The sequence below is a fragment of the Eriocheir sinensis genome, chromosome 59, assembly GCF_024679095.1.
Source record: "Eriocheir sinensis breed Jianghai 21 chromosome 59, ASM2467909v1, whole genome shotgun sequence".
NCBI classification, from domain to species: Eukaryota; Metazoa; Arthropoda; class Malacostraca; order Decapoda; family Varunidae; genus Eriocheir; species Eriocheir sinensis.
This window is the reverse complement of record NC_066567.1, coordinates 3,156,726-3,182,573: the sequence shown is the minus strand read 5'-3', so window position 1 is coordinate 3,182,573 and position 25,848 is coordinate 3,156,726. Positions and strand designations below refer to the sequence as shown.

At 41.5% G+C, this 25,848-nt stretch overlaps 2 protein-coding genes and 1 long non-coding RNA gene across 8 annotated transcripts; 2 read left to right on the top strand and 1 right to left on the bottom strand.

The window, feature by feature from the left end:
* Positions 1-344: 344 nt before the first annotated feature.
* Positions 345-12,889, top strand: LOC126985381 (soluble calcium-activated nucleotidase 1-like). 4 transcript variants are annotated; one of them, XM_050840179.1, is made up of 8 exons: positions 345-500; positions 1,449-1,629; positions 3,463-3,635; positions 4,278-4,410; positions 4,720-4,963; positions 5,286-5,489; positions 7,295-7,455; positions 7,817-12,889. In XM_050840179.1, the coding sequence occupies exons 2-8, from the start codon at positions 1,507-1,509 to the stop codon at positions 8,027-8,029; spliced, it is 1,251 nt and encodes a 416-aa protein (XP_050696136.1). In that variant the 5' UTR covers positions 345-500; positions 1,449-1,506; the 3' UTR covers positions 8,030-12,889. The 4 variants fall into 4 exon arrangements, with proteins under 4 accessions (XP_050696136.1, XP_050696138.1, XP_050696139.1 ...); XM_050840181.1 differs by having other exon boundaries at positions 368-474; XM_050840182.1 differs by lacking the exon at positions 345-500 and adding an exon at positions 541-559.
* On the bottom strand, positions 8,912-14,556 carry LOC126985388 (uncharacterized). 2 transcript variants are annotated; one of them, XR_007738663.1, is made up of 2 exons: positions 9,659-14,556; positions 8,912-9,567 (listed from the first exon to the last, which is right to left on the bottom strand). It is a non-coding gene; the product is annotated as an uncharacterized LOC126985388 (long non-coding RNA). The 2 variants fall into 2 exon arrangements; XR_007738662.1 differs by having other exon boundaries at positions 8,912-9,475.
* Positions 14,557-14,825: 269 nt separating this feature from the next.
* On the top strand, positions 14,826-25,848 carry LOC126985376 (prolyl 3-hydroxylase OGFOD1-like). Of its 2 annotated transcripts, none has more exons than XM_050840159.1 (11): positions 14,826-15,307; positions 16,726-17,445; positions 17,577-17,716; positions 17,802-17,958; positions 18,517-18,633; positions 20,240-20,331; positions 20,867-20,995; positions 21,191-21,394; positions 22,755-22,908; positions 23,046-23,230; positions 23,894-25,848. In XM_050840159.1, exons 1-11 carry the CDS (start codon positions 15,187-15,189, stop codon positions 24,044-24,046), a joined length of 2,172 nt encoding a protein of 723 aa, XP_050696116.1. In that variant the 5' UTR covers positions 14,826-15,186; the 3' UTR covers positions 24,047-25,848. The 2 variants fall into 2 exon arrangements, with proteins under 2 accessions (XP_050696116.1, XP_050696115.1); XM_050840158.1 differs by having other exon boundaries at positions 14,826-15,313.

The following is a 25,848-nucleotide window of genomic DNA, read 5'->3' as shown; positions in this document are numbered from 1 at the left end:
ATGCAATTTTGATATTCCTCCTCGTAAATGTGTCATTATTTACAACCAACCATAAAAAATATGTAATGTCAATAATGGTTAAACACACACACACACGCACACACAGTTGCCGTGAAGACGTCTGCACGATTGTAATGTTACGTAATGCAACTTATTTCTAGAAAGTGATGACGTATCTGCTGTCTGGCCCGTTTTGTCTTTACTTTTCCTCTCACAATTCGTTGAGGGAATGCCAAACAAGCGATTACATACTCATCAAATAATACAAAAAATGTGTATATCAGGGAACTAATAAAAAAAGACAAACCCCCAAATAAGGAAAAGTAAACAAAAAACTTGGTGCATTTAATAGTCACCCCGTTGCGGCGACTCAAACATGCCACGTCCCGTCCCCCGCTGTCCTGCCCCGTGCATCTGTGACATGTCATGAACACCTGTGTCCCTGCAGCGCCCTCGCCCCGCCGGCCACCCCAGGTCATGATCCACGCCGCCAGGGCAAGGTAGGGCGGATGAGAGGTCGGGAGAGAGCCAGGAGGAGGGAGGTCTACAGTCTGGGAGGGTCAGTTTGCACCAAGGTCGAGTGTGGAAAGAGGAAGTGTAATTGTGTTTCCTGGTCTGTGGGTGGCCAGGGAGGGCTTCTCTTGGGACTTGTTGGCTCATAAGGTTGTTTTGATTGTCTAGGAGCTCTGTGTTTCTTTAAATGTGTTCGGTATGGAAGCTCTGACGCCGCCCTACCTTGTGATATGATGGTAAGGCATGGTGATGGTTTTGTGTTTCCTGGTGTAGGGGTGGCCAGGGAGGGCTTCACCGGGGACTCCTTTGCTTACTGTGCTGTGTGTGTTGTCTAGAAGCACTGTGTTCCCTTAAATGTGTTCGGTATGGCAGCACTGAGGCCATCCTACCTTGTGGTGTGTTGTCTTTCAAGAAGGGACTTGGTGAGTTCCTGGGAGACACTTTATTTCATTACTGAGCTCAATCTACTTATTACCAGGCTTTTAGCGCACTTTCCAGTCATATCTTTCTTTGTCTTGGATTTCTGTTGTTCTCTAATACACAAGACTGGCGTGCTAGCCACTGTGGGGTTCCCTCCAAGGGAGCCCAACCAGGTAAGAACCAGGTAAGCAAGTCATACCACTATATTCAGCCAGTTTAGATCACTTAGCATCCTTTTCTCTTACCCTTTTAGTTTGTAGTCTTGGTTAATTTTTAAAGCTTATCATGTTACTAATTTCATTTATTTTAGATCATGTAGCATCCTTTACTCCTCCCCTCACAGTCTTCTTAAGTTATTCATGTCTGTTCCACCACTTTCAGTCCGAGAATGATGCAGAAGGTTGGGAAAGGGCTTTGTCATGCAGTGGATTAGTAATGGGTGAGGATGATGTAATGATGATCTTTTCCTCTCCTCACATCCCCTCAGAGGATGATAATGTCTGTTTCTCTCCTAGGATAGAGAACTGCCACTCTCCTCATCTGTTGTATGTGTGAGGTGACTTTTTGGGCCTCATGTCCAATCCACTGGAGGAAAAAATGATCGACAACCCCAGTCGGGCGTTAGATATGAGGCAGGCCGTGTTCAGCCGTGCACCTCTCTCCTACAGGGTGGGGAACTCCACCTTACATTTACAGGTAAGTGGGTGGAGTCACTGTAGTCTCCTCTTGATTGATCTCACTTTTTTCCCCATTTCTTGTTAGTCAGGCTTAGTGATTTCTTGTCCCTTTGTCTCTTGTTAGTCAGTCTTGGTTAACCCCTCTGCAGTGATTGGCAAAGATTTCACCTTCACTGGTAGCCTGGTAACATTACACTCCCAGGTCTTTCTTTGTCTCTGTGGTGGATAATGGAGTGTTTCCCATGTGGTATTGGTATGCTGGATTTCCCCTGCCAAGGTGCATGACTACATTTTTCTTCATTGAACTGCAGCAGACACTTTTTGCTTCACTCCTGTTGCTTGGTGATGTCTTCTTGTAGGAGGTCTGCATCCAAGAGGTTAATTCCTGTCCTGTAGTCTCTTTTTGGTCAGTCCTACTATATTTTTGTCTTGTAATCTCTTGCTGGCCAATCTTACTTCTTTCCCCTACTGTAGTTTATTATTGGTCATTCTTACTTTTTTCCTGTACTGTAGCTGGTCCTGGTCACTCTTACTTTTTTCCTTTAGTCTCATCAGTTAATCTTACTTTTTCCTGTACCATAGCTAGTCCTGGTCACTCTTACTTTTTTCCTTTAGTCTCATCAGTTAATCTTACTTTTTCCTGTACCATAGCTAGTCCTTGTCACTCTTACTTTTTTCCTTTAGTCTCATCAGTTAATCTTACTTTTTTCCTGTACCATAGCTAGTCTTGGTCACTCTTACTTTTTTCCTCTAGTCTCATCAGTTAATCTTACTTTTTCTTGTACTGTAGTATCATTTTTGTTAATCTTCCTTTATTCCTTGTACTGTAATCTCTCTTTGTTAATCTCACTTTTTGTTTCATCCACTTGTCATTTTTATGCTTCTTTGTATGCGTTTACATTTTTATTATCCTCTGTTCAGTCTATTTCCTTTTTTTTCTCTTTCATTTCTTCCACGCAAGAAACATAAATAACTCACTCATGCACACTTCCACACCCAGAATTTACCTCCACTTTTCATCTTATCTTTCTCTCAATATCTCCATCTTTTTCTCTTCTCTCTTCACTTACTCATCTTTCACTTCTTTTCTTCACTTATTCATATCTTTCACCTCTTTTTCTCTACTCTCCTCACTTATTCATATCCTTCACCTCTTTTCTCTTTTCTTCACTTATTCATATCCTTCACCTCTCTTCTCTTTTCTTCACTTATTCATATCTTTCACCTCTTTTTCTCTACTCTCCTCACTTATTCATATCTTTCACCTCTTTTTCTCTGCTCTCCTCACTTATTCATATCCTTCACCTCTCTTCTCTTTTCTTCACTTATTCATATCTTTCACCTCTTTTTCTCTGCTCTCCTCACTTATTCATATCCTTCACCTCTTTTCTCTTTTCTTCACTTATTCATATCTTTCACTTCTTTTCTCTTTTCTTCACATTCAAATCTTTCACCTCTTTTTCTCTACTCTCCTCACTTATTCATATCCTTCACCTCTTTTCTCTTTTCTTCACTTATTCATATCTTTCACTTCTTTTCTCTTTTCTTCACATTCAAATCTTTCACCTCTTTTTCTCTGCTCTCTTCACTTACTCATATCTTTCATCTCATTTTATCTTCTCTCCTCACTTATTCATATCTCTCACCTTTTTCCTCTTCTCTCCTTACTTACTTATATCTTTCACCTCATACCCTTCTCCCCTCTATTAAGGAAGCACAAATAATCCACTAATTCACATCTTCACACCCAGAATAAGACCATAACTCAACGTCTCTTCCTCCTTGCCCCATTCCTCCTTATTCAACATCTCTTCCTCCTTACCCCGTTTCTCTTTATCCTTCTTCTCCGCAGACAAAGTTTGTAACGCTAGTGGCAGTGGTTGGCCTCATAGCGCTTCTGGTTCTGTTCCTGGTGATGCCCTCCTCTCGCTATGGCTCCAGCAACCTGACCACCGACCTCTTGGGCCACGGCGAGGACCACATCCACCCCAAACACAAGCCCTGGGTCTCCGGGTTCTATAACAGGTGAGGTGTGAGAGAGAGGTGAGGGAGGGAAAGGAAGAGTAGGAAAGGGGCTAAGAGTAGAGTATGAGAATAGTAATAAAGAGGGAAGAGGAGGAAGAATAATAAGGATGGTAGAAGTGGTAGGAGTAATAATGGTTGTGGTAGTAATAACAAGTAATAGTTGTAGCAGAAGTAGTAGTAGTAGAAAGGCAAGATAAAAAGAGGAAGGTAGAATGGCAAGGGACAAGGTTGACAGGGGATAGATAAGGAAGGAGAGGAAGCTGTAGAAAAAGGAAAGACAGGGAAATAGCAGCCCTTCACAGTATATGCCCTTTGAAAGACAAAATGAAAGAATAATACATTAGCACTATTCCCTTCTTCCTTCCCTCAGTACAAGGCCCTCAGATGATGATACAGCACCACAGTACTCACCGTCCCTGCCGTAGCACATCCCCAAAAAGACAATAGGGCGAAATAACCAGTAATAATAATCCTCCCATCATCTTCCGTTCTTCCATCTTCTTCCATTCCTCAGCACATGCCCTTAGATGATGATGCAATAAAACAACACTTTCCTTCCTTCCTTACTCGGCATATCCCCAAGAAGACAATAGGGCCAAATAAACAATAATAACAATCCTCCCATTATCTTCCCTCCCTCAGTACCTACCCCCTGAGCACCCCCGTCTACAGCGACCGAGGCTACATCAAGTATCGCATTGCCATCGTCTCGGACCTCGACCAAGCCTCCAAACACCCCACGGAGAAGAACACCTGGATCAGCTACCTCAAGAAAGTGAGTGTTGGGGTATGGAATAGGTTTAAGTGGATTATGTTTTTATTTTTTCATTTATTTATTTTTTTACAGTAAAGGAGGAAGCTCAAGGGCAAAAAAGGTACAGGAAAAAAAGCCTGCTATGTCACTGGTTCTCAAAAGCAAAATAAAAAAAAGGGATATGTTGAAATGGGTTAAGCCGATTGTGTGTTGCAATGTGATTAAGTGAAGGTTATTGTGTGTTGAAATGGGTTTAGGACTTAGCACATCCCCAAGTTGACAATAGTGCAAAACATCCAACAATAACAATCCACTCTCTCTCCACCTCAGGGTCATCTGATAGTGAACGTGGAGAGCCAGGAGGTCAGCGTGGAGTGGGACAAGGAGCTGGTCACCCTCTCCTCCAACATGGCGTACGGGGGCCGGGGGATGGAACTGTCCGAGCTGGTGGTGTTCAACGGCCGCCTCTACGCTGTGGACGACCGCACCGGCGTCATCTATGAGGTGGACCTGCAGGGGGGGCGCACCATACCCTGGGTTATCCTCACTGACGGCAATGGCAGGGAGAGGAAAGGTGAGGACACACACACACATCCAGACACAATGTAGGCACCCCCGCTCTTTCACACACTTACAAAAATGCCTTCCACTATTTCACTCTCACTCACCCCAACACCCACACCCACACCTACACACAATACAAACAGACCCACTCACTCACACACACTAACACACTTTCATCTCGACTCACAATATATACACACCACATTCCCACACACTTCAAGACACACACACACACACAACTCCCATCACTTTATCTCCCAACCACCACCTCATCATCACCTCATTACCCAACACCCACCTCATCACCCACCTCCAATTCCCACCACTCCCAGGCTTCAAGAGTGAGTGGGCGACGGTGAAGGACGAGACCCTCATCGTCGGGGGCCTGGGCAAGGAATGGACCACTTCCATGGGGGAGCTCGTCAACCATAACCCCCAGTGGGTGAAGACGATCACCACCCATGGCCACGTCGAGCACCACGACTGGACCAAGAATTATGAGAAGCTGAGGGAGAGCGTCGGCATATACTTCCCCGGTGAGATTCTTGTTTTTATTTTGTTGTTGAAAAGGAAAAACAAAGACATCAAACAAGAATAAAAAGCACAAACATCATCATCATCATTGTCGTTTAATGTCCAGTGGGCTTTTTTTTCACATTTGTTACATTTTTTATCCCCTTGAACTGACGACTCTGCTGTAAAAAAAAACGTTAAATGACAATGATGATGATGATGATGTTATTTGTGCTTTTTATTCTTGTTTGATGTCATTGCTCTCCCTTTCTTTTTGTTTTTATTTGTTGTCTTTGTATGTTTGTTTGGTTTTACTTTTCATTCTTTTGCATTTTACTTTTTGTGTGTTTTTTACCGTTTCTTTTATTGTCTTTGTTCTTTTTTTGTTTGCTTTTCATTTTTGTTTTACTTTTTTGTCTATTTTTTTTGTTTGTTGTTTTACTGTCCTTGCTGTTTATTTAATTGTTTTCCTTCTTTTTTAATTGCTTGTTTGTATGTGTATATAAAAGGATTGATACACTTTTTTATAGTATGAACATGTATTTTTGTCTCCCTCTTTCTTGCATGTTGTGACTGTCATTGAGAGTTATGAGCACCAAGGACTGCGTACCCTTTCCATAAGAGCATTTTATGATTTTATTGACGATGAGAAAAGCATTAAACTTACCTCCTGTATTGAATAGTTGTTCCCAAAAGCCTTATTTAGATATTTCTATAGTTGAGATGGATAGTTAGGTAGTTAGTATATGTGTTCCATCTCAACTATATAACTATCTAAATAAGGCTTATGGGAACAACTATCCAATATCCTGTGAAAGATTAGAATGTTATTTAACCCTGAAGCAGTGGGGATCATGTTTCTTAATGGTCCCTCCAAGTGAGAAAAATTAGAAAAAATCACCCCTCACACAAACCATTTCATAATATATATCAAAGCAATTGTGATCAGATTATGTATCATCTATTTTTTGGGGTTTATATCATGGCACAAATTTGGCCCGTCGCTGCTACACGGTGAAGCCACAAATTTGGCCCGTCGCTGCTACACGGTGAAGCCACAAATTTGGCCCGTCACTACATCGGTGAAGCCACAAATTTGGCCCGTCACTGCTACACGGTGAAGCCAAATTTGGCCCGTCGCTGCTACACGGTGAAGCCACAAATTTGGCCTGTCACTACACGGTGACGCCACAAACGTGGCCAGTCGCTGCTACACGGTGAAGCCACAAATTTGGCCCGTCGCTGCTACACGGTGAAGCCACAAATTTGGCCCGTCGCTGCTACACGGTGAAGCCACAAATTTGGCCCGTCGCTGCTACACGGTGAAGCCACAAATTTGGCCCGTCGCTGCTACCGGGTTAAAGTCATGAAGAAATAGGGCTGAGTATTCCTTTCTTAGAGTTGTTTGGCGATTTTGTAAGATATGAAAAAGCGTCATTTCTTTACTCATCACCACTTTGTTATCCTCTTCACCCACCCTTACCTCTTTGCTGCCACACACTTAATGGCTGTTTGTCTTGTCACACTTTCTACACTTCATCACCACCACGCTTAATAATGGTTGTCTCGTCACCACTCTGCTCTCTTCATCACCACCACACTTAATAACGATTGTCTTGTCACCACTTTGTCCCCACTTCATCATCACTCTTGTTCTTTATTCTTATGTTGGAGCAGCATTTAGAAGGCTTTTTTTTGTTGTTGCTGATTTTGTTTTGTTTTTTGCCTTTGAGCTTCCTCCCTTGCTGTAAAAAACAAACCAACATCTACCTCATCTCTCATCTCACTCATTGCCACCCTCACCTCACCTTGCCCCCATCCTCCGCAGGGTACATGATCCACGAGGCGTGTGTGTGGGCAGGGGATGTGCTGCAGCGATGGGTGTTCCTGCCGCGCCGTGCCTCCACCAAGCGGTACAATGAAGCAGATGACGAGTACAAAGGCACTGACCTCATGCTGCTGGCCTCTGAGGGCTTCGAGGAGGTCAAGGTGAGTGTGTGTGCATTTATCTATTTCTAGTGCACAGGATTAATCTCGTGTTGAGCTGCCCCCATATCTGCTTTTATCTAAGTCTCAAAATCATGGTTGTTCTGTGTGTGTGTGCATATGTGAGAGCGTGTAGATAAGCATTTGTAATTCCTCAAACTTGCACACATCATTCAGTTCATGGTTTGTTAGGTTTAGGAAACAGTTTTAACTTTATCGCGTCTTTATTTTTAGCTTCTTACCGAGTCCTCTTGATGTTGATCCCCATAGGTGGTGGAATCATTTATCATTTACAGAGAGTGTGTTATGTGTTTGTATGTGTGTGTTTATTTTGTACATCGTTACTTACTCTAACCCCTCTCAGGTCAAACACATTGGAGACAAGATCCCGACACACGGCTTCTCCAGCATCAAGTTTGTCCCCGGCACCAAGGAGAACCTCATAGTGGCACTCAAGTCAGAGGAGGTGGAAGGAAAAATTGCCACCTTCATCATGGCCTTCACCATCGATGGGAAGGTCCTCTTACCTGAGACCAAAGTCGGAGATTACAAGTTTGAAGGGATAGAGTTTGTATAATGAAGGCATGAGTGTATGTGGGCATTTGTGTGTATAGGGGATTGTTTCTCTCTTCTTTTCATATAGTTTTGCACTTCTATTTTTCTCCTTTTTAATTGGGGGTTGTGTTGTTTGTGAAATCATATGGTGAGTCTGATTATTTATTTTTCATTAATTGATTTTGTATTTATTGAAGAGGTCACTTATATATACAGGTGACACTATTCACCTGTCATTTACACCTGTGCATATGGGACCCCAACTTACCTTTAACTGTACAAGTGTGAGTTTTCCCGTTTTATCACAGTATAGTTGTGTTTTTTTTCCTCTGTGTCGACATTTTTTTACTTTATTCTCTTATTATTCAGCTACAGGTGTGAAAATTGAATAGTTTGTGATATATTTTATTTTCTGCTCTATGTATAATTGAGTGATTTTTTTCTTTTCTTTGAGTATTGAGTGAGTGCATTCCTTCATGAGTCACCATAACTGATTCTTTTGTTTTTCAGTTTGCATAGTTGAGTGAATATTTTTCTTCTCTGATTTTGTATAATTGATTTTTTCTTCTTTGAGTTTCTGTTAATATTGAATGAGTTTTTTTCTTCTCGTTGTATAACTGAGTGAGTGTTCTGTATCCTTTTTTTCTTCATTAACCCAGTAGCAGCAGGGATCATGTTTCTTAATGGTCCCTCTAAGCAAGAAAAATGAGAAAAAATCATCACTCACACAAACCATTTCATAATATATATCAAAGCATTTGTGATCAGTTTATGTACCATCTATTTTGGGGGGGTTAAATCATGGCACAAATTTGGCCCATCGCTGCAACACGGTAAAGCCACAAATTTGGCCCGTCACTGCTACCGGGTTAACTTCTGTATAACTAAGTGAGTGTTTTTCTTCTCTTTGTATAACTGAGTGAGTGTTCTGTATCCCTTTTTCTTCATAAATTTCTATATGAGTGAGTGTTTTCTTCTATGTACGAGTGAGTGTGCTGTATCCCTTTTTCTTCATTAGTTTCTATATGAGTGAGTATTTTTTCTTCTCTATGTATAACTGAGTGTGTGTTCTTTATCCTTTTCTTCCTTAAGACTGTATACATATAGCTGAACTTCTATTTTTCTTTCCGTACATGTTGTGTAGTGATCATTATGGCATTTAAGATTATTTTTTTTATAAGCATAAGTAAGCTGGGTTGTATTATAGTGATGATAGTGAAAAGGGCAGTGTGGGCGTAAGTTACTATAGTGGGCATTGTTCTTGTATAGTGAACGGTCTTATATGGTGTGCTCGTAGTGAGGGTGAATGGAGATAAGGTTGAAAGGGTGAATATAATGAAGTGTTTAGAGTATGGGAGTGTATGTTGGCTTTGTACCTGTAGTGATGGTGAATGGAGATACAACTGAAAGGATGAAGGGTGAATATAATGAAGTGTATAGAGTATGGCAGTGTATGTTGGCTTTGTACCTGTAGTGATGGTAAATGGAGATACAATTGAAAGAATGAAGGGTGAACATAATGAAGTGTATAGAGTATGGCAGTGTATCATGGCTTTGTATCTGTAGTGATGGTGAATGGCGATACACTGAAAGGATGAAGGGTGAATATAATGAAGTGTATAGAGTATGGCAGTGTATAATGGCTTTGTACCTGTAGTGATGGTGACTGGAGATAATCTGAGAATGGTGAATATAAAAAAGTCTAAAGTGAGGAGTGTAACTATGAGGACTGGAGTATTGAAGTTTCTGTGTTTAATGAAGGGAAGGCCATAATATTGCTGTCATTATACACACTAACATTTTATCATGAAGGTGTTTGTATATGACTAATCCCAAAGTTGATTTTGATATTTAATTCCTTTTTGGTTTATAAGATATTTCCATCAGTTGAGAGAGGTTGTATGTGTAGTGAATTCATGATTATAATGCATGATTTGTAGAGTGAGGGCAAGAAAAATGGTGATACTGAAGGTGAATAAGCTAACATTTTGTGTTTGGGAATTTGTAATAAAAGTAGCTTAAAAAATGGCTTAGGACAAGGGTGTGTCATGTCACCATGGTCATTCAATATTTATATGGATGGTGTTATTAGAGAAATTAAGGGCAAAGTTGGAGAAGTTGGAGTAAGACTGTTCGATGAGGGAAGGAAGTGGGTACTGAATTCGATACTGTTTGCTGATGACACGGTGCTCATTGCAGAAAATTAAAGTGACCTACAAAATTTGGTCTGTGTTTTTGATAGTGTCTGTAACAGGAGAAAGCTGAAAGTAAATGTCAACAAAAATAAAGTGATGGTTTGTGAGCGAAGTAGAAGTGAGGTTGTAGATTTTGTATGCCCATATAGAGTGGGAATTGAATGTGAAAAAGAATGCAAAATAATTTTGAATGGTGAAGAAATGGAGGTCAATGAGTTTAAGTACCTTGGATCAGTTATGTGTAAGCATGGTATACTCAAAGAAGGGTGGCTAGTGTTGTTGAGTTTACAAAGTGATTATCTGTGGTTTGATTTTGAGTCCTTTCTTTCCCCTCAGAGGCAATTTACACTTGTTTTCTTTGTTCTTTATACCTTCTTACTGTCTCCTTTCCTCATCTGTAATACAATCCCAGTTTCTTTCATGTATCTTCCTTTTCACTGTCTATAATGACCATCTAACTTTGCTTGCACTTCCTTCTTTTCAAAGATTGATAATGCACACTATCTATCTTCAACTTTAATACCTTTCTTTTTTACTCGCCTCCTTTCCCTCTATTTTTTTTAAAGTTCCATATAGCCTGCATGTGTCCACCTTATTTTTCACCTGGGGACTCTCTGTTTTCAATCCACATATGCCTCATTCTGATTCAGGATTCATAGGTGCACAATTTTGTCATAAGTCATTTCAACACTACCCTCAACAACTACCTCTGAGCTAAAACACATTCCCAGTACTTCTTTCGTCTTTTTTATTCCCTCAAATGTAAACTAAATGTCCTGTTAATCTTCCTCTGTAGTAAAACACACCCAGTACCTCTCTCCCTTTTTATATTCCTCGTCTTCCTCAGTTCCAACCTAACTATCCTGTCAATTTTCCTACTACCTCTCAAATATATAACACACACACACACTACCTCTTTCATCTCTTTTTTTATTTCCCTCAATATTCCTCAGATGCAACTAACCGTTTTAAATCTTCCATGTCCTAATTATCTTAATACCGCTACTTACTACATTAATGCCCTTATAATGTTTTTCCTTCATATCCGTACTAATAATTCCGCCCTTATATATTTGACACTATTTTTTTATCTCGCTTCTTCCCGACAAGATAACACATGACGTTTTCCCGCAATATTTTCTCTTCATAGTGCCACATAGCTCATTTCTGTATTCTAGTTTATTATCTTCACATATATCTTCATGTGTGCCGTAAAGATGATTGTGTTTACAAGTAATTTTAACTGGTGCATGGTCTAAGGGTGACTGTATAAGATGACGTATGTTGGTGATCATCAAACAGTAAAGTCTTGAAGAGTGTGAGATCAAGTTGCATGATTTGTGAGTGAGCTACAAAATATTCAACAGGAAACTATGTAATATCACCGTTACCAGATTATCGTACTCAGAGCATCACAATTACCAGCTTCTCCCCCATAAATATCACCAGAAAACAGGGATAGTAAACCATTTCAACAATAACTATAAATAAATCTCATTATTGTGGCCCAGGAAACAGTTTTTGGGATGAAAATCGGGAAATATGAGAAACTGAGTATGACAATCTGGCAGCGTTGTGTAATACTATGAGCAGGTTTAACCCAGTAGCAGCGGGGATCACGTTTCTTAATGGTCCCTCCAAGCGAGAAAAATGAGAAAAAATCACCCCTCACACAAACCATTTCATAATATATATCAGCATTTGTGATCAGATTATGTATAGTCTATTTTGGGGGGTTTATATCATGGCACAAATTTGGCCTGTCACTGCTACACGGTAAAGCCATAAATTTGGCCCGTCGCTGCTACACGGTAAAGCCACAAATTTGGTCCGTCGCTGCTACACGGTAAAGCCACAAATTTGGCCCGTCGCTGCTACACGGTAAAGCCACAAATTTGGCCCGTCGCTGCTACACGGTAAAGCCACAAATTTGGCCCGTCGCTGCTACATGGTAAAGCCACAAATTTGGCCCGTCACTGCTACCGGGTTAAAGTGGCACAACTCACTGACCATAATGAGAGAAATTTAATGGGGAACCAAGTTAAACAAGTGAAATTCAAACAGCACAACCCATAGGTGCTAAATAGTGTACATTTTAGTAGACCAAGCTTATGTTTCACTCAGAGTCTTGCATGTTTCAGCACCCTACTGTAGTATTTTATCTTTTTTATCCTCAACTTATTAAAGGTTATCTGATTTTAGTTATGATTGAAACGAGTGTGATTTGAGGGTGACTCCATGATGATATATTGATGATAATGATGATTATACATGATTGTGAGGTGAAGTATCTTGTTATATAAGTATATCAAAAAGCCAAACTGTGTACATACCATCTTAACTTATTGGTGTGACTGTTTGGGGTGTATGGTGTGACCTGCTTGGTGGGTGGTGACTGATTGTGATGCAGCTCTGGACTGGTGGTGAGGATGGTGTTGTGTGGTTTGGTTGTGTAATGGTGACAAGACCTGATGGTGGTGATGAGCTGGTTCAGTAGTGGTGATGTGCTTTGATGGTGATAGCTGTGGTGGTGAGAGTGGTGAAGTTATTGAAAGGGAGGGAGGTGGTGGTGGTGGTGGTGCTGAAACTGGTGGTAATAGTGGTAGTGGTGGAGGAATGCTGTAACACACACACACACACACACACACACACACACACACACACACACACACACACACATGCATACATTATTATTGGTGTTTATTTTTCTCTTTATATGCGCATGAATGAAGGTTGCTGAGGTGAAGACTATTAATGTAGTGGATGTATGGGTGGAAAAATAACTAAAGAATCTGTAGATATGTTCATGCATTATTATTATTATTATTATTTTTAAGAATGTTTTCAAGTTTGTAGATGAATGTAAGTTATTAGAAGTGATTGTAGGGATGATGATGAGAGAGACTGATAGATAAGATGATAATTATTATTATTAAATAAGCAGTTGTGAGGAAAGGATCACTAGATGGAACTTGTATTTCTTACAAGTGGTTTTGGTGAGGATTAAAACTTTTGAGCAAGAAAAACAGTGAATTACGTAGAAACAAAGAAGATTTGTAGTAGCCTAGTATTTAGGAAAATTAGGACATTACAAATGTTTAACCCTTAAGTGACAGCTGTTGTTTTCTTAGAATGTTCTTGAGCAGATCTTATTTTTGTTAATTAATATTGCATGAAGCGTTAACTGGCTTAACAGAGCGGTGAAATCCAGATTACAAAACATTGCTCAATAGTCACAGCGATGGTGTGAAAAGTAGCTGGTTTTGTGAACTGCCGGCACCAAACAGTGTTCTTTGGTGTCCTGGAGGCGGCCTCAACCTTACTACTGTCAATGACATCACTCTCACTACTGCTGTCACAGCTCACAATGTATCATCACTGCTGTCATTGCACTCAGAATAATCTTCACTTTCCCATCCATCTCATCCTTTCCTCCACAATGTGTTTTCCTATATTTTCTCAAGAGGTGCTGGGTATGGGTTCCATGGTGGCTCAGTGAGGACTTATGACATAATGTCAAATTCACAAGGGCCAGATAGACTGCCACACAGCACAACACGTGACATAACCCACAAAACTTGAGGTGAACCTTCAAAATCAATGGTCTGCAAGAGCCTGATTTACTTAACGATGACTGAGTGTGTGGACCATAGAGGATTGGTGAAAACAATGGTTAAGTGTGAAAATAAAGCAAAACCAAATAGTGGGCCCATTCCAGAAAAAAAATAATAATATTAGAAAAAAGTTAAGTAAAAATTGCTATGGAAATTAAAGTGTCAATACAAGAATCTGATTCAAAGAAAACATTAATTCTAATTGGCATATAAGAAAGGTATGATTAGGAAAAAAGAAGTTGGAGAAGAACTGAAAAACGTTACCTTGGTCCACAGAAAGCTGTAAGTAGTGCCACCCAAAGGAAAAACAAGAAAAGAACTGAACCAATAACAGAATAAATAAATGAATTGGATAATGCTGAAATAGCCAAAACAAACTAACACTAATTTAAGATGTGTGTGGGCAGAGTGGCGGGCCAGTATCATGTGATGTATCCATATTGTTTCCTCATCATTAATTTTGTATATTTTGCAACAAGACAAAAAAGAAAAAAAAACATAAATAAGTGGGAAAAATAGAATTGAAAGTTAATACAAATATGTAGAAACTTATCCACCCTTATATTTGTGTTCTGTGATGCTTTCTAAACACCTCTAATACATCACAAAAGTGCATCATTGAGTCTCCTTTAGCCCTGAAAGAATCTGAAATCCATAACTTTTTTGGTCCCAGGGATATCGGATAGGGGATTCTCAACTTAATTGCCCTAGCACTATTATTATTATTATTATTATTATTATTATTATTATTATTAGTAGTAGTAGTAGTAGTAGTAGTAGTGTGTGTGTGAGAGAGAGAGAGAGAGAGAGAGAGAGAGAGAGGTGTGTGATTGATTGATTGATAGTTTATTGTTGCAGGTAAACAACAAGGGAGAAGGGAGGAACATGCCATCCCTGTTGAGGGGTGAGGGTGGGTAAGGTTGCAAGGGAGAGTAAAAGGGATAGGGAGAAGAGACGTGAGAGGGAAAAGAGGGTAAGATAGAGAGGTCAAAGGTCGGGCAGACAGGTATATGGGGGTCATGTTGCTGCCAGTGTCTTGTGGTCTTGTTTTAGGTCCACGGGCTGCCTTCCCCTTGGTCTGCTTGGAAGAAATGTGGCGTGAAAGATGTAGGGAATAGTATTTTGTCCCATTTACGTAGGATACTGTCTGTTCTGCATATTTGTTTTCTTTTCACCGGAGCTGCCGTTTAAAGGCCTGAAATGGGAGAAATCTTAAGTCTGCTGTGACATCAAGATCAAGATCAAAAACATTTGTTTGTTTACATCCAGAGCACCGCCGCGAGGACCCACCCACGTGGACCCCGGCAGACTGAAGGGCGCTGTGCCGACTTGATGATTTAGGGAACACTCCAGTGGCCTGTGAGGGGAAAATGTTATTGGGTGGCGGCAGAAGGAAGGCGAGTAGCGGCGACCATGTGGAGAATGACGAGAACGAAAATATGCCATCAGGAGCCGCGGCGTCTCATGTCAACGCCGACACTCATAATGGAGGTAAAGGTAAAGACGTGGCCATACGCTATAGCTGAGTATGGTCTAGGTCAAGGTAAAGAGAAGGGGAGGTACGCCCACACCGGCCGTTCCGCGTTCAGTGTGACGTCACGTGAAAAGAAGTGTTAGAGTATTTGCCGCGCCCTTGACTGGCATATACGGTCGACCGCCATACTGGAATGATTAATATTAGCGCGGACGTCTAAAGAAACGTGTGTTATTTAAAGTTGAATAGTATGACAGGCAGCCTGGTCTATAGTCAGTGATGGAGTGCCCTAAGGCCTACAACCAACAAGAAATTTTATACCAGTGTTTATTCCTTTTCCGGCATGTCTGACTAGTTTGAAACATTAAAGGTTAAAGTTACTTCTTCGTCATCACAGCTGGTAAATGTGTACTATAGCTCCGCCACCTTAAAGTCAAGTTGCTTTACAAGGGTGCAATTGCTTTAGTATGCATGAACAGGGAGCCGAGGGCGAGCATTGGTGTTGATGCGGGTGTGAGATGGGTGTGTATTTGGACCATGGCTGTGGTGTCAATATGACCGACTGAGAGAGAATTTAAAGCTGTGTGAATAGAGTGTATGAGAGCAGGATTGAGGGAGGGGGTGTCAGGCGGGGAGAAAACCTGTTAAATTGATGAATAAAGTGTTTGAGTATTAGAGACAGCTTCTAGGCAAGGGACTGAGTGTACTGTAAGGGAGTTTGGGAACAGGGAAAGTTTGAGATGCTGCTGCCATGGCCATCCTTAAACACAGAAACATTGTTAGGTTAGAACAAATCAACACCAAGGTTGCTAGGTTCATTACAAACAATTACACTCGAATGCCTGGAATCACAACACGGATCAAACAACAGGTAAACATGGAACCTCTTCACATATGCAGACAAGCACGCAGACTTACACTTATGTACAAGATCACAAACACTCACATTGACATTGACCCACATACATACTTTCACAACGCAAACAGTCAACGTACTCGTAACACACACACATCCATAAATACCAAACATATCACACTAACACTTACGCATACAAGCACTCATACTTTCCACGCACCATACGTGACTGGAACAGCCTCCCTCAACAGATTTTAAACTGCGGTACAATAGACTCATTCAGAAAACAAATACACACTCACTTGTCACCACAACACCAACACTTTATTCAATTCCCTTCCCTGCATACTCGGCTCCCCCGTCCCCCCAACAGCCAACACAAATATGCGTGTTATGCACCTGAAAGGTGCCCTGCACATTATATACCCAGATCCTGTTGAGGGAATTGTCATGAGCATTGGAGATAGACAGATAGCTAGATAGTTTTTAAATGTAAATTGTAATGTAGACTGGAGTTAAGGAGTAATGATGCAAGGGACTAAGTGTTAATAATACTTTTCTACTTTTCATCACAAAAAGATCCTAAGAAGAAGAGGAAGAGAAAGCACAAGAAAAAGAAGTCAGATCAAGCTGGTGGCTCACTGCAAGACACAGTTGAAGATGGTCACCTAGCAAAGAAGATGAAGACTGAGAGCACAATGAAAGAGAAAGAAAAAGAGGAAGAGGTGCCAGGTACTGAGACATTTTCAACTAAGGAACTTCGTCCAAGCAGAGCACAGAGGAGGAGGCTGAGGAAGAGAATAATCAAAAAGCTTTATATGGAGAAGACCAAGAGTCAGAACAATGCCAGCAATGTTAGAGAGGAACAGGAGACACAGGGTGAAGATAATGCTAAGGAGAGGAAGCTGAATGGTGCTGATGACTCCTTAGCCTCTGTGAACAATGGCAAGGAAAACACTGATATGAAAACTGAGGATGTAGCAACCAAAAAGAAAAGGAAGAGGAGGAGGAAGAAAAAGCAAAATCCTGTTAGTGACTCTGCAGATGTTGTGCTTAAAGAAGACAAAAATAAAGAGGTGAAGGAAGAAAATGTTCAGCCAAAGAAAATGAAGAAAGAAACCACTGAAGACACACCAGACAAGAAGGAAACAGAACCAGAGACCGCAAAGAAAAAGAAAGTAAAGGGAAACTTTAAGAAAATGGTCTTAGATAAGGTCAACCCATCATTGGCCAATGCAAAGAACAAGAGGATGATTGCAGATTGCTGGAAGAATGGCAGTGAAGGAGTTTTGATTAACAGTATGTTGATGATAATGAGTCTAGTAGCTATTATGTCATTTATGAATACATACAATGGAAAAATGAACTACATAAGAGGTGCCTAAGTAGTCATAACACAGGATTTCAGTTTGCATGCCTTTTTCCACCAGACGGCAACATTGAGGTGATTAAGTCGCCCTTCACCTGCGGCTACATCCACAACCTGCTGAAGGATGAGACGTGCCTTGATGGGGTGAAGAAAGAGCTGGATACAGTTGAACTCTACACCAAGAACAATGATCTCTATAAGGTGTGTTATTGTTAATATGATAATGATGGGCTGGACACACTTATAATAACTTAAGGAAAAAATGTCAATATTTCCTCTTCTACAGTTTAGACAGACGGGAGACCTCAAGGGCGTCACTACTCCCTTCATCTCTGCCCTGAGGTACTTCCTGCGCACATTCGTGAGACAGTGGCTCAGTGACGTCACAGGACTTCCTCTCAACGACGAGATAGACATGAGCTCCTCAAGATACAGCCACACCGGTATGGTGAAGTATTTGGGGTGCCATTTGGAGTATGTACTTAAGGGATATTTATTTTTCCCAGTGTGATGATAAAGTACCTTCTGAAACCTAGATGTCTCTTGACTGTGTAGAATTAGGTTAGGTCTGATATATTTTAGGAGGCTACAAATAGTGTTTGCTTGGCTTTCGTGTTTGTTAATGGATTTATTATTGGGTGATGGGTGGAGGGAGTGGCCGCTGCTGATGATAATGGTGATGATGGACTGAGGGACGGGAGTCAAAACATTGGGATATTTATTTTTCCCAGTGTGATGTGAGATGTTTAGAAGTCTTAGAGGCTAAGAAGTGGCGATGCTGCCTGCAAAACTGGGGACAGGTTTCATGATCTCCATTTGATGAAGGCAGCAATTAATCAATCAAACATGCATCGCTGTCTCACCAAGTGGACACAATGATGAGATAGTCAGACAGTTAAAGTAAGTAAATCCCAACCTGTTAGTCAGTGCAGTAGTCCAGTCAATTAGGAAAAAGTTTAAGAAGAAAATTACTTAGGAATATCTTTCACCCCCCCTGACAGACGTGTTGTTGTGCCATGATGATGAGCTTGAGGGCCGCCGCATCGCCTACATCCTGTACCTGCTGCCTCCTTGGGGGCCGGAGGACGGAGGATCACTGGACCTCTTTGCCACAGATGGTAAGGCCTTTTTTTTATTTTTCTTTATTCTTTTTTATTTTTTATATTTTTTTACGTGTCAGCCTTCAGCGCCGGTAGGCTTTCTTGAGGGGCCTGGATGGTAGTCAGCCCCAGCCCGTCATGGCGCAGGCAAGTGTTTTATAGTGGTACCATCTTTTCTTGGCTCATGCTGCCCCCTGGAACTCGTTCTTGATTCACTTGGACGGTTTCCTCTAGAGTCTGGGTTGATGGGTGGTCTTCAGGACAGCATGTGGGTAGTCTTGGGTCACTTGGCAGTGACTGTTCCTGTCGGGGGTCACCACATCAGATCATCCACTTCCACCTCTTCCTGTCCTCTACATCCTATACCACATCCACCACCTTCATGTCCCCTTCAGCACATCCATGAAGCTCCTCGCTGGCCTTCCTCTTGCCTGGCAGTTCCATCTCCAGCATCCTTCTCCTGATATATCCATCATTTCTCCAACAAACATGGCCACACCATATTAATTTAAATTGAGATTATAGTATTAAAAATATGTGTATTATATTAGTATATTACACTCAGTATTAACTATAGTTACTATACACAGTATAAAGAGCCATTCCCCCCCAGATAGGCAGATACTGCCCCAAAGTGTGGGGAAAAGTATGAGGAATTTGGTATAGGTACTTTTCACGACGGGTTTTGTGACACAATTCGCGCCTCACGGGTTGGCAACATTGCAGCTTGCGGTCCTGCGGCGGTGTACTGGTATTAGACGTGTCACTGGCGCTGGTAGTAGACTGTATACAATGTGATATTCCATTTGTATTTTTTTTTCAAACCATTTGAAAAATCACATTATTTGTACATTTAAAAATAGAAATACAAAAGGTATACACATATAATTATATTGTTTTATTATACAGTTACCACCTATATAATTGTTTAGGACCAAGTAGCTATTTTTTATATTTAAAATAGAGACCTAATACTTTTATTTATATATTTTCGGTCTTAAAAATAAAAAACAATGTGATTTTTTTTTTTTTTTTTTTTTTTTGTCGACGGCGCTAGGGTACATGAATTTTTCAAGAGCTCCCGGAAGGGTGCATGATCTTAGAAAAGGTTGAAGAACACTGCTCTACATCCTATACCACATCCACCACCTTCATGTCCCCTTCAACACATCCATGAACCTCCTCGCTGGTTATCCTCTTGCCTGGCAGTTCCATCTCCAGCATCCTTCTCCTGATATATCCATCATTTCTCCAACAAACATGGCCACACCATATCAGTCTTCAAGGATTAGATATTCAAAAAAAAGGCCCTGAGCATATCATAGCCATCTATTTATATCTATCTTTGACACCCTGTCCCTTCAGGGGGGCTTATCATAAGGGGGTGGCCACAGCAGAAGAGTACCCAGTTTTCCCAATTCTGACACTCAGCACATTCAGTCCCTTGCTTGTCAACTATCTCCCTCTATTCTGTGTTTCTCTTTACATAGCTTCTTAATTTCCTTTTTTTTCTGCTATTCTGTTTTCTTTGTTTTCTCCTCATGACCCTTTTCTCCTCCTGTATGTGTAAACAGTTTAATGTGCTTGTGTTGCCTTCCAAAGCCTCATGCCACCTCCTCTTCAGGCGACGGCCATCCTTCACACATTGTACGATCGATCACCCCTGAGAACAATGCCTTCGCCTTCTTTGAGGTCTCGCCCGTATCCTTCCACCAGGTAAGGGAAAATGTCATGCCAAAAATGTGCTGTCATGTTTCTTGAAAGTGTTGTGCTGTGACTGAAATTGATGCTGCAGGTGGCCACTTGATGGTGTCACTATACTCGGGCCCAGAGCCAAAGAAACCAAGCAAGACTATGCAGGCTTTTTTTTTTTCATTATTGTTTCCTTTTTTTTTTTTGCCCTTGAACTGTTTCCTCTACTGTAAAAAAAAAAAAAAAGAAAGAAAAAAAAAATCCTTTTGTCAGAGTCGCTGGAGGGAACTGTAGTATAGTAGTCAGCATTATGCACTCCATTAGATCATCATTTTCTGTTCAATGTCAGGTTTTCCCAGAATCTCTTATGAGATTAGACAATTGATGATACACTGCCAACTATTTCTGTTCATTGCTTCAGCCTCCAGCACTCAGTGATGTAGGTGGGCGGCGACCTGGCATTTCCATGCCAACAGCTCTCCCCAGTGCCTCACCAGTCACACAGTCTATTAGACACTTCCCTCAGTAATGAATGCCTGGTATCTCCACTTTCATGCAGGTGTCTGAGGTCCTCTCCTGCGATAAGACTAGACTCTCCATTAACGGCTGGTTCCACGGCCCGCCAGTACCCAGGCCCAAGAGGGACCCGCCCCCTCCCAGCCCCCTGGCACACCCTGTACACTTGCAGGCAAGGTCGATGAGTTTTAATAGAAATATCAAAGAGTTAAGTTAGATTTGAGTTATGAGGATAATATACATAAGCTTTTATGGAAATATTGAAAACTTTAGTTAAGTTCTCTCCCTTTTCCTATATCATCCTATTTCTCCTGTCCTCAATTGTCTTTCTTCTCTCACTCATCCTCCCTCCACCCCTCGCCTCCAGGAGACAGACTTCTACGCATGGATCAACCCAATGTTCCTAGATGCGAACATTCAGAAGGAGATCAGACAAACATTTTGCTCGGAGTCTGAGATTAACCTGGAGAACTTTTTGACTGACGAAGCATACAAGAGGCTGTCCGAGGCCCTGAACAGCGAGGGTCTTGCCTGGCAGCTCACTGGGCCAGCGGACAGACAGCGATACGAGGTGAGGAGAGAGTCAAGCTAGGTAGTCTGTCCTCAGCTGATGCTTTCCTTTAACCTTGAAGCTCTTATTCACTTTATGATAATTTTCCTCTTTTCAAACCCATGACAGGCAGCAACTTACAGCAAGAAATGAAGGAAGAGCTCGCTTTGATAGTCTCATAACTGAGGAAACACTTATGACTTTACTAAGCATACGAATATGATGTTTGTGTTATAGATAGGTGAGATTGAGGGTATTTCACACACATGACAGGCAGCAACTTATAGCACCAATTAGAAAGACTGAGCTCACTGTGTCTGATAGTAAGTCTTTTTCCATATCCATTCTCTTCTTCCTGCATAAAGTCTCTGCTCTTGTAGGTTTCCTGTAAATCCATCCACCTCATCTTTAATCTTCCTCGCTTCCCATCCCCTTTACTTACATGCCCATAATAATAATAATAATAATAATAATAAAAGGTTTACTTAGCAACCATTATGTTGAAAATTTACAGATTATAATTCCTAGGGCTAATACTATGATGAAATAAAGAGAGTTTGGGATGGTAAGGGATGGGGGGTGCAGACCAAAATGGAAAAACAAAAAGAAATGTGGATGGTGAGGGAGGATTTGGCAGACCAGGGTGGGTATGGACTAAACGTGGCACTCTCCTTGTGCTCCTCATCTCCTCCCGGGATGTATCCGTTCCATTTAATTTTTCTTTAACTTTTAGGAGACTTTTTCCCTATTTCACTTTAACCCGGTAGCAGCGGGGATCATGTTTCTTAACCCTTTCCTTGCGTGCAGTGTGGATGCGACTATCCCCTCAGGCGCAGTCGGGCAGCCCAATGGGGGGTCTCTTTTAACCTCTGTATCTCAAAAACTATTCATCACAGCTAAAAACCAAAAACACCATTGGAAAGAGGAGGTCCAGATCTATAGGAGTCGGTTATGTATGCCTCTCTTGCGAACGTACATGCACATTCAGGGAGTGGTGAATGTTAACACTTACGTCGGTGCGTGTGGGAGATTTGAGTTCGGGTGGAGCTCGCAGGGAGCGTTTAGCACCACAAGCAAATACACCTAATGCTCGCTGTGAGCGTTTAGCAATGAAAAGGTTAATGGTCTCTCCAAGCGAGAAAAATGAGAAAAAAATCACCCCTCACATATATCAAAGCATTTGTGATCAGATTATGTATCATCTATTTTGGGGGGTTTATATCATGGCACAAATGTGGCCCGTCACTGGTACACAGTAAAGCCACAAATTTGGCCCGTCGCTGGTACTGCGTTAACCTCTTCATATGTTATCCTCTCCTCTCTGTGTACACTAGACAGCCATCCTCCTTGACTGATATCATCCCGGTCTTCTCAACAACAGATCCTGAGCCCAGACAGCATGCCGCAGGACGTCAAGGAGTGCCGGCAGTTCCTAGGATGTGAAGCGCTGTTCCTTGTCCTCTCACAGCTGACCGGCCTCAAGCTGCATCGTCTGGCGCCTCAGGACTCAGATGACGAGGAAGAGTGTAGTGCAGGTGTGTTGCTTCTTTTTACTATTGTTGTCAGTGATATTCTTTTTCATATTATTATTGCCTTTTCTAACAACATTTTTCAGCGCAGGATTGTTTCCCTTCATATCACCCTGAAAAAAATATGTATACTCGTATTCCAGAGCCGAACCCTCAGTGCCACGTGGAGGCCCAGCGCTGGGGTCCTGGCTGCTATACCCTGATCCGGGATGACTGTGTGGACAGCCGTGCTGCCCTCGACACCTTCCTGTATGCCAACGTCTCCCAGCAGTGGACGCAGGAGCTGGGCGGACATGTCACCTACATAGCCAAGGATGAGGATGAGGAGGTGGGTGCACAGATCTCATGCATGCAGAAGACCCTTGATTATGTGAATCAGCAGTGGGGACAGCTTGTATGAAAATTTCTAAAGTCCAAAATTTTCTGGTGAAATGTTAACATTAGGGAAATAAAATGCCATCACTTACCTTTGTAATCAATTGACACAACACAAATTTTTATATCAAACAAGCAGTGCAACACAGCACTGCAGTGCTGGAATGGGTTCCGTTTAAGATTGTAAACAAAGACTGGTTAAACTCCTGGTGGTATTCTCTTTTACGGTGTAACTAAGCAGTTGTTTGTTTTCTCAGTGGAAGACTTAATAAATTGTGGAAAAGAAGGTGGGTTTCACAACTCTTAAATACACAAAGAGGTTGACAGACCTACTCTGAGAACTAACGTTGTCAGGTTGTTGTTGTACTCTTCATGTGACAGCATTAGGTTCTCAGAGTAACTGCATCACTCTCTTCCTAGATTTCATCACATTGAAAGCCTCTCTCTCAATTCAGTAAAACCTCCATTGAATGAATGAACAGCCACCTAGAAAGTCCTAAATGAGCCATTGAAAAAAAAAAAAAAAAAAAAAAAAAACCCTAAACATGTGTCAATTTTTCTTCCCCTCATCATAATTTTTGCAGCCATTTATATATCCATTTCTTCATCCACACAGTTGCTGACCGTCGGGCCACAGTCCAACTGCCTTTGCCTGGTGTACCGTGACACCCAGACTCTCAAGTTCACCAAGTACATCAACAGTGCTGCCAGAGATCTCAAAGCCAACGACTCACACTTCACCAACTTTGCCTGCACCTATTACGAGTGACCTTGACTGTCAGGAGTAAAGATGCCCTCTGGTAACAGTAGTAGGGGTAGAAATAGTAGCAGTGATGTAGCTAGCAGTAGTTGTGGTAGTGGTAGTAACAGTTGTAGTGGTAGAAATAGTAGTAGTAGTTGTAGAGATAGTAATGTTTCTTTACAAATCTTATCAATCTAAAAGGGAGATGTTATTTATTATTTTCTTCCTTTCTTTCTTTATCATTATTTCCTAAGGCAGGGTTATGTGGACTTTCAAAGATGCAAAGTCAGCATATACAGGTCTCCCTCGGTTTCTGATGAATCAGTTTATGATATTTTGTGTATACGATCGACCTATATTACTACCCATTTTTTTACGTGCACCGCAAGTTTACAGGCATTTTTTTTCGTGATTCAAGCAATCAGCGCTCCTCACCCTGCAGCACTGCCATTGAACCTGCCCTGCTAGTGTTAGTGTTTGCCTTTGGTTTATTTTGCCATCTAAAAATTACATGTGTGATCATTGTGTATAGCTAAGGATGGCCTCCAAGTGTCCCGCAAATGTGAGTGTATCCGACAGAGGGAACTGTGAGATGTTAAGTGGGCTTCACCGCTGCCATTTTCCAATGATAAGTATGGGTAGGTAACCAGTGTTGGGCGTAGTGGCACTACTAGTAGCGCCACTACGTAACGAAGCTACTTTTTTAGTAGCTGTAGCAGTAGTGCCACTTTTTTAGAAAGAGCGGCAAAAACGGTAGTGGCACTACATTTTTAGGCAGGGCTAGTTACTACTCGCTACTCGGGGTGGACCAACTACGTACGTGATGAAAACACGAATGAAACGTGTACAGTTCAGTGGGCTGAGCCACAGCCCGTCACTTTTGTCAGTCGCCAAACGCTCGCTAAGTAGTGAATTTGCAACTGGAGGTGTGGCTGGCTGTCATGGATATTCCTGATCACGGCTCACGAAGCCTTGGAAACTGGTAAAAACTGGGTGAGTCAACTAGCACAGCAGAGGGAGGTGAGTGAATCTTCTAGCCTCACGTACAGGAAGTGTAAAAAGACTTACTCAGTACACAATTTGACTGAAGTAGTGGTAGCCGTAGTGCCACTACTTTTAGCAGGTAGTGCGCACAACACTGTGGGTGACGGATCACTAATGATACTGCTAAAGAGCACTGGTATCAGCACCAAACGTCTCAGTAACTGTTTAGTAATAAGAAGCATAACTTTTATACGTTTATGTAAACCACACCCCCAAAAAACTTAACTTCTAGGCCTTCTTGATGCCCTTCATGGGTTTTGAGGTCAAAGGGCCCCATCTTGTGGATGAAATTCACTGGAAGGTGAGAAGAGGTGGGATGTCTAGCGGACATCTTTTCAAAGCTTACACAAGTCATACACTGACCAGTAATTAGTCAAGAGAGCATGGTTGGGTATTGTTTGAAAGAAAAGGACATGCTTACCCTACTTCAGCATTAACAGGATAAATTTGACGGCGTGCTAAGTCAAAAAATGCCTTGTCGACTATTGTCAACAGCCGCGGTTTGAGCCCAGGCACCAGCTGTCAACTGTTGTTGACACCTGCGCTTTAAGGGTGAAGCAGACCTGAAAAGACATTTCCATTGAACCCATTGGACTTGATTTATGATATTTTGATATATGATCCGCCTTCAGGAATGTAATCCAATCATAAATCGAGGGAGATCTGTAATTAATTTCTTTCTATTGTTTTTGAGGTGCAGATGTGATATTAGTTGCTACAGGTGTTCTGGCATCAAGATGGGAGTCAGATTTTCATGGATGATGATAAAATACTTTCCATTACTT

Coding starts and splice junctions, on each gene's coding strand:
- LOC126985381 (XM_050840179.1), top strand. CDS start 1,507: ATGTCCAATCCACTGGAGGAAAAAATGATCGACAACCCCAGTCGGGCG. Junction 4,411..4,719: donor GGATCAGCTACCTCAAGAAA/GTGAGTGTTGGG, acceptor TCTCCACCTCAG/GGTCATCTGATAGTGAACGT. Junction 4,964..5,285: donor CAATGGCAGGGAGAGGAAAG/GTGAGGACACAC, acceptor CACCACTCCCAG/GCTTCAAGAGTGAGTGGGCG.
- LOC126985376 (XM_050840158.1), top strand. CDS start 15,187: ATGTTATTGGGTGGCGGCAGAAGGAAGGCGAGTAGCGGCGACCATGTG. Junction 20,996..21,190: donor CACACCCTGTACACTTGCAG/GCAAGGTCGATG, acceptor CCTCGCCTCCAG/GAGACAGACTTCTACGCATG. Junction 23,231..23,893: donor CCAAGGATGAGGATGAGGAG/GTGGGTGCACAG, acceptor TCATCCACACAG/TTGCTGACCGTCGGGCCACA.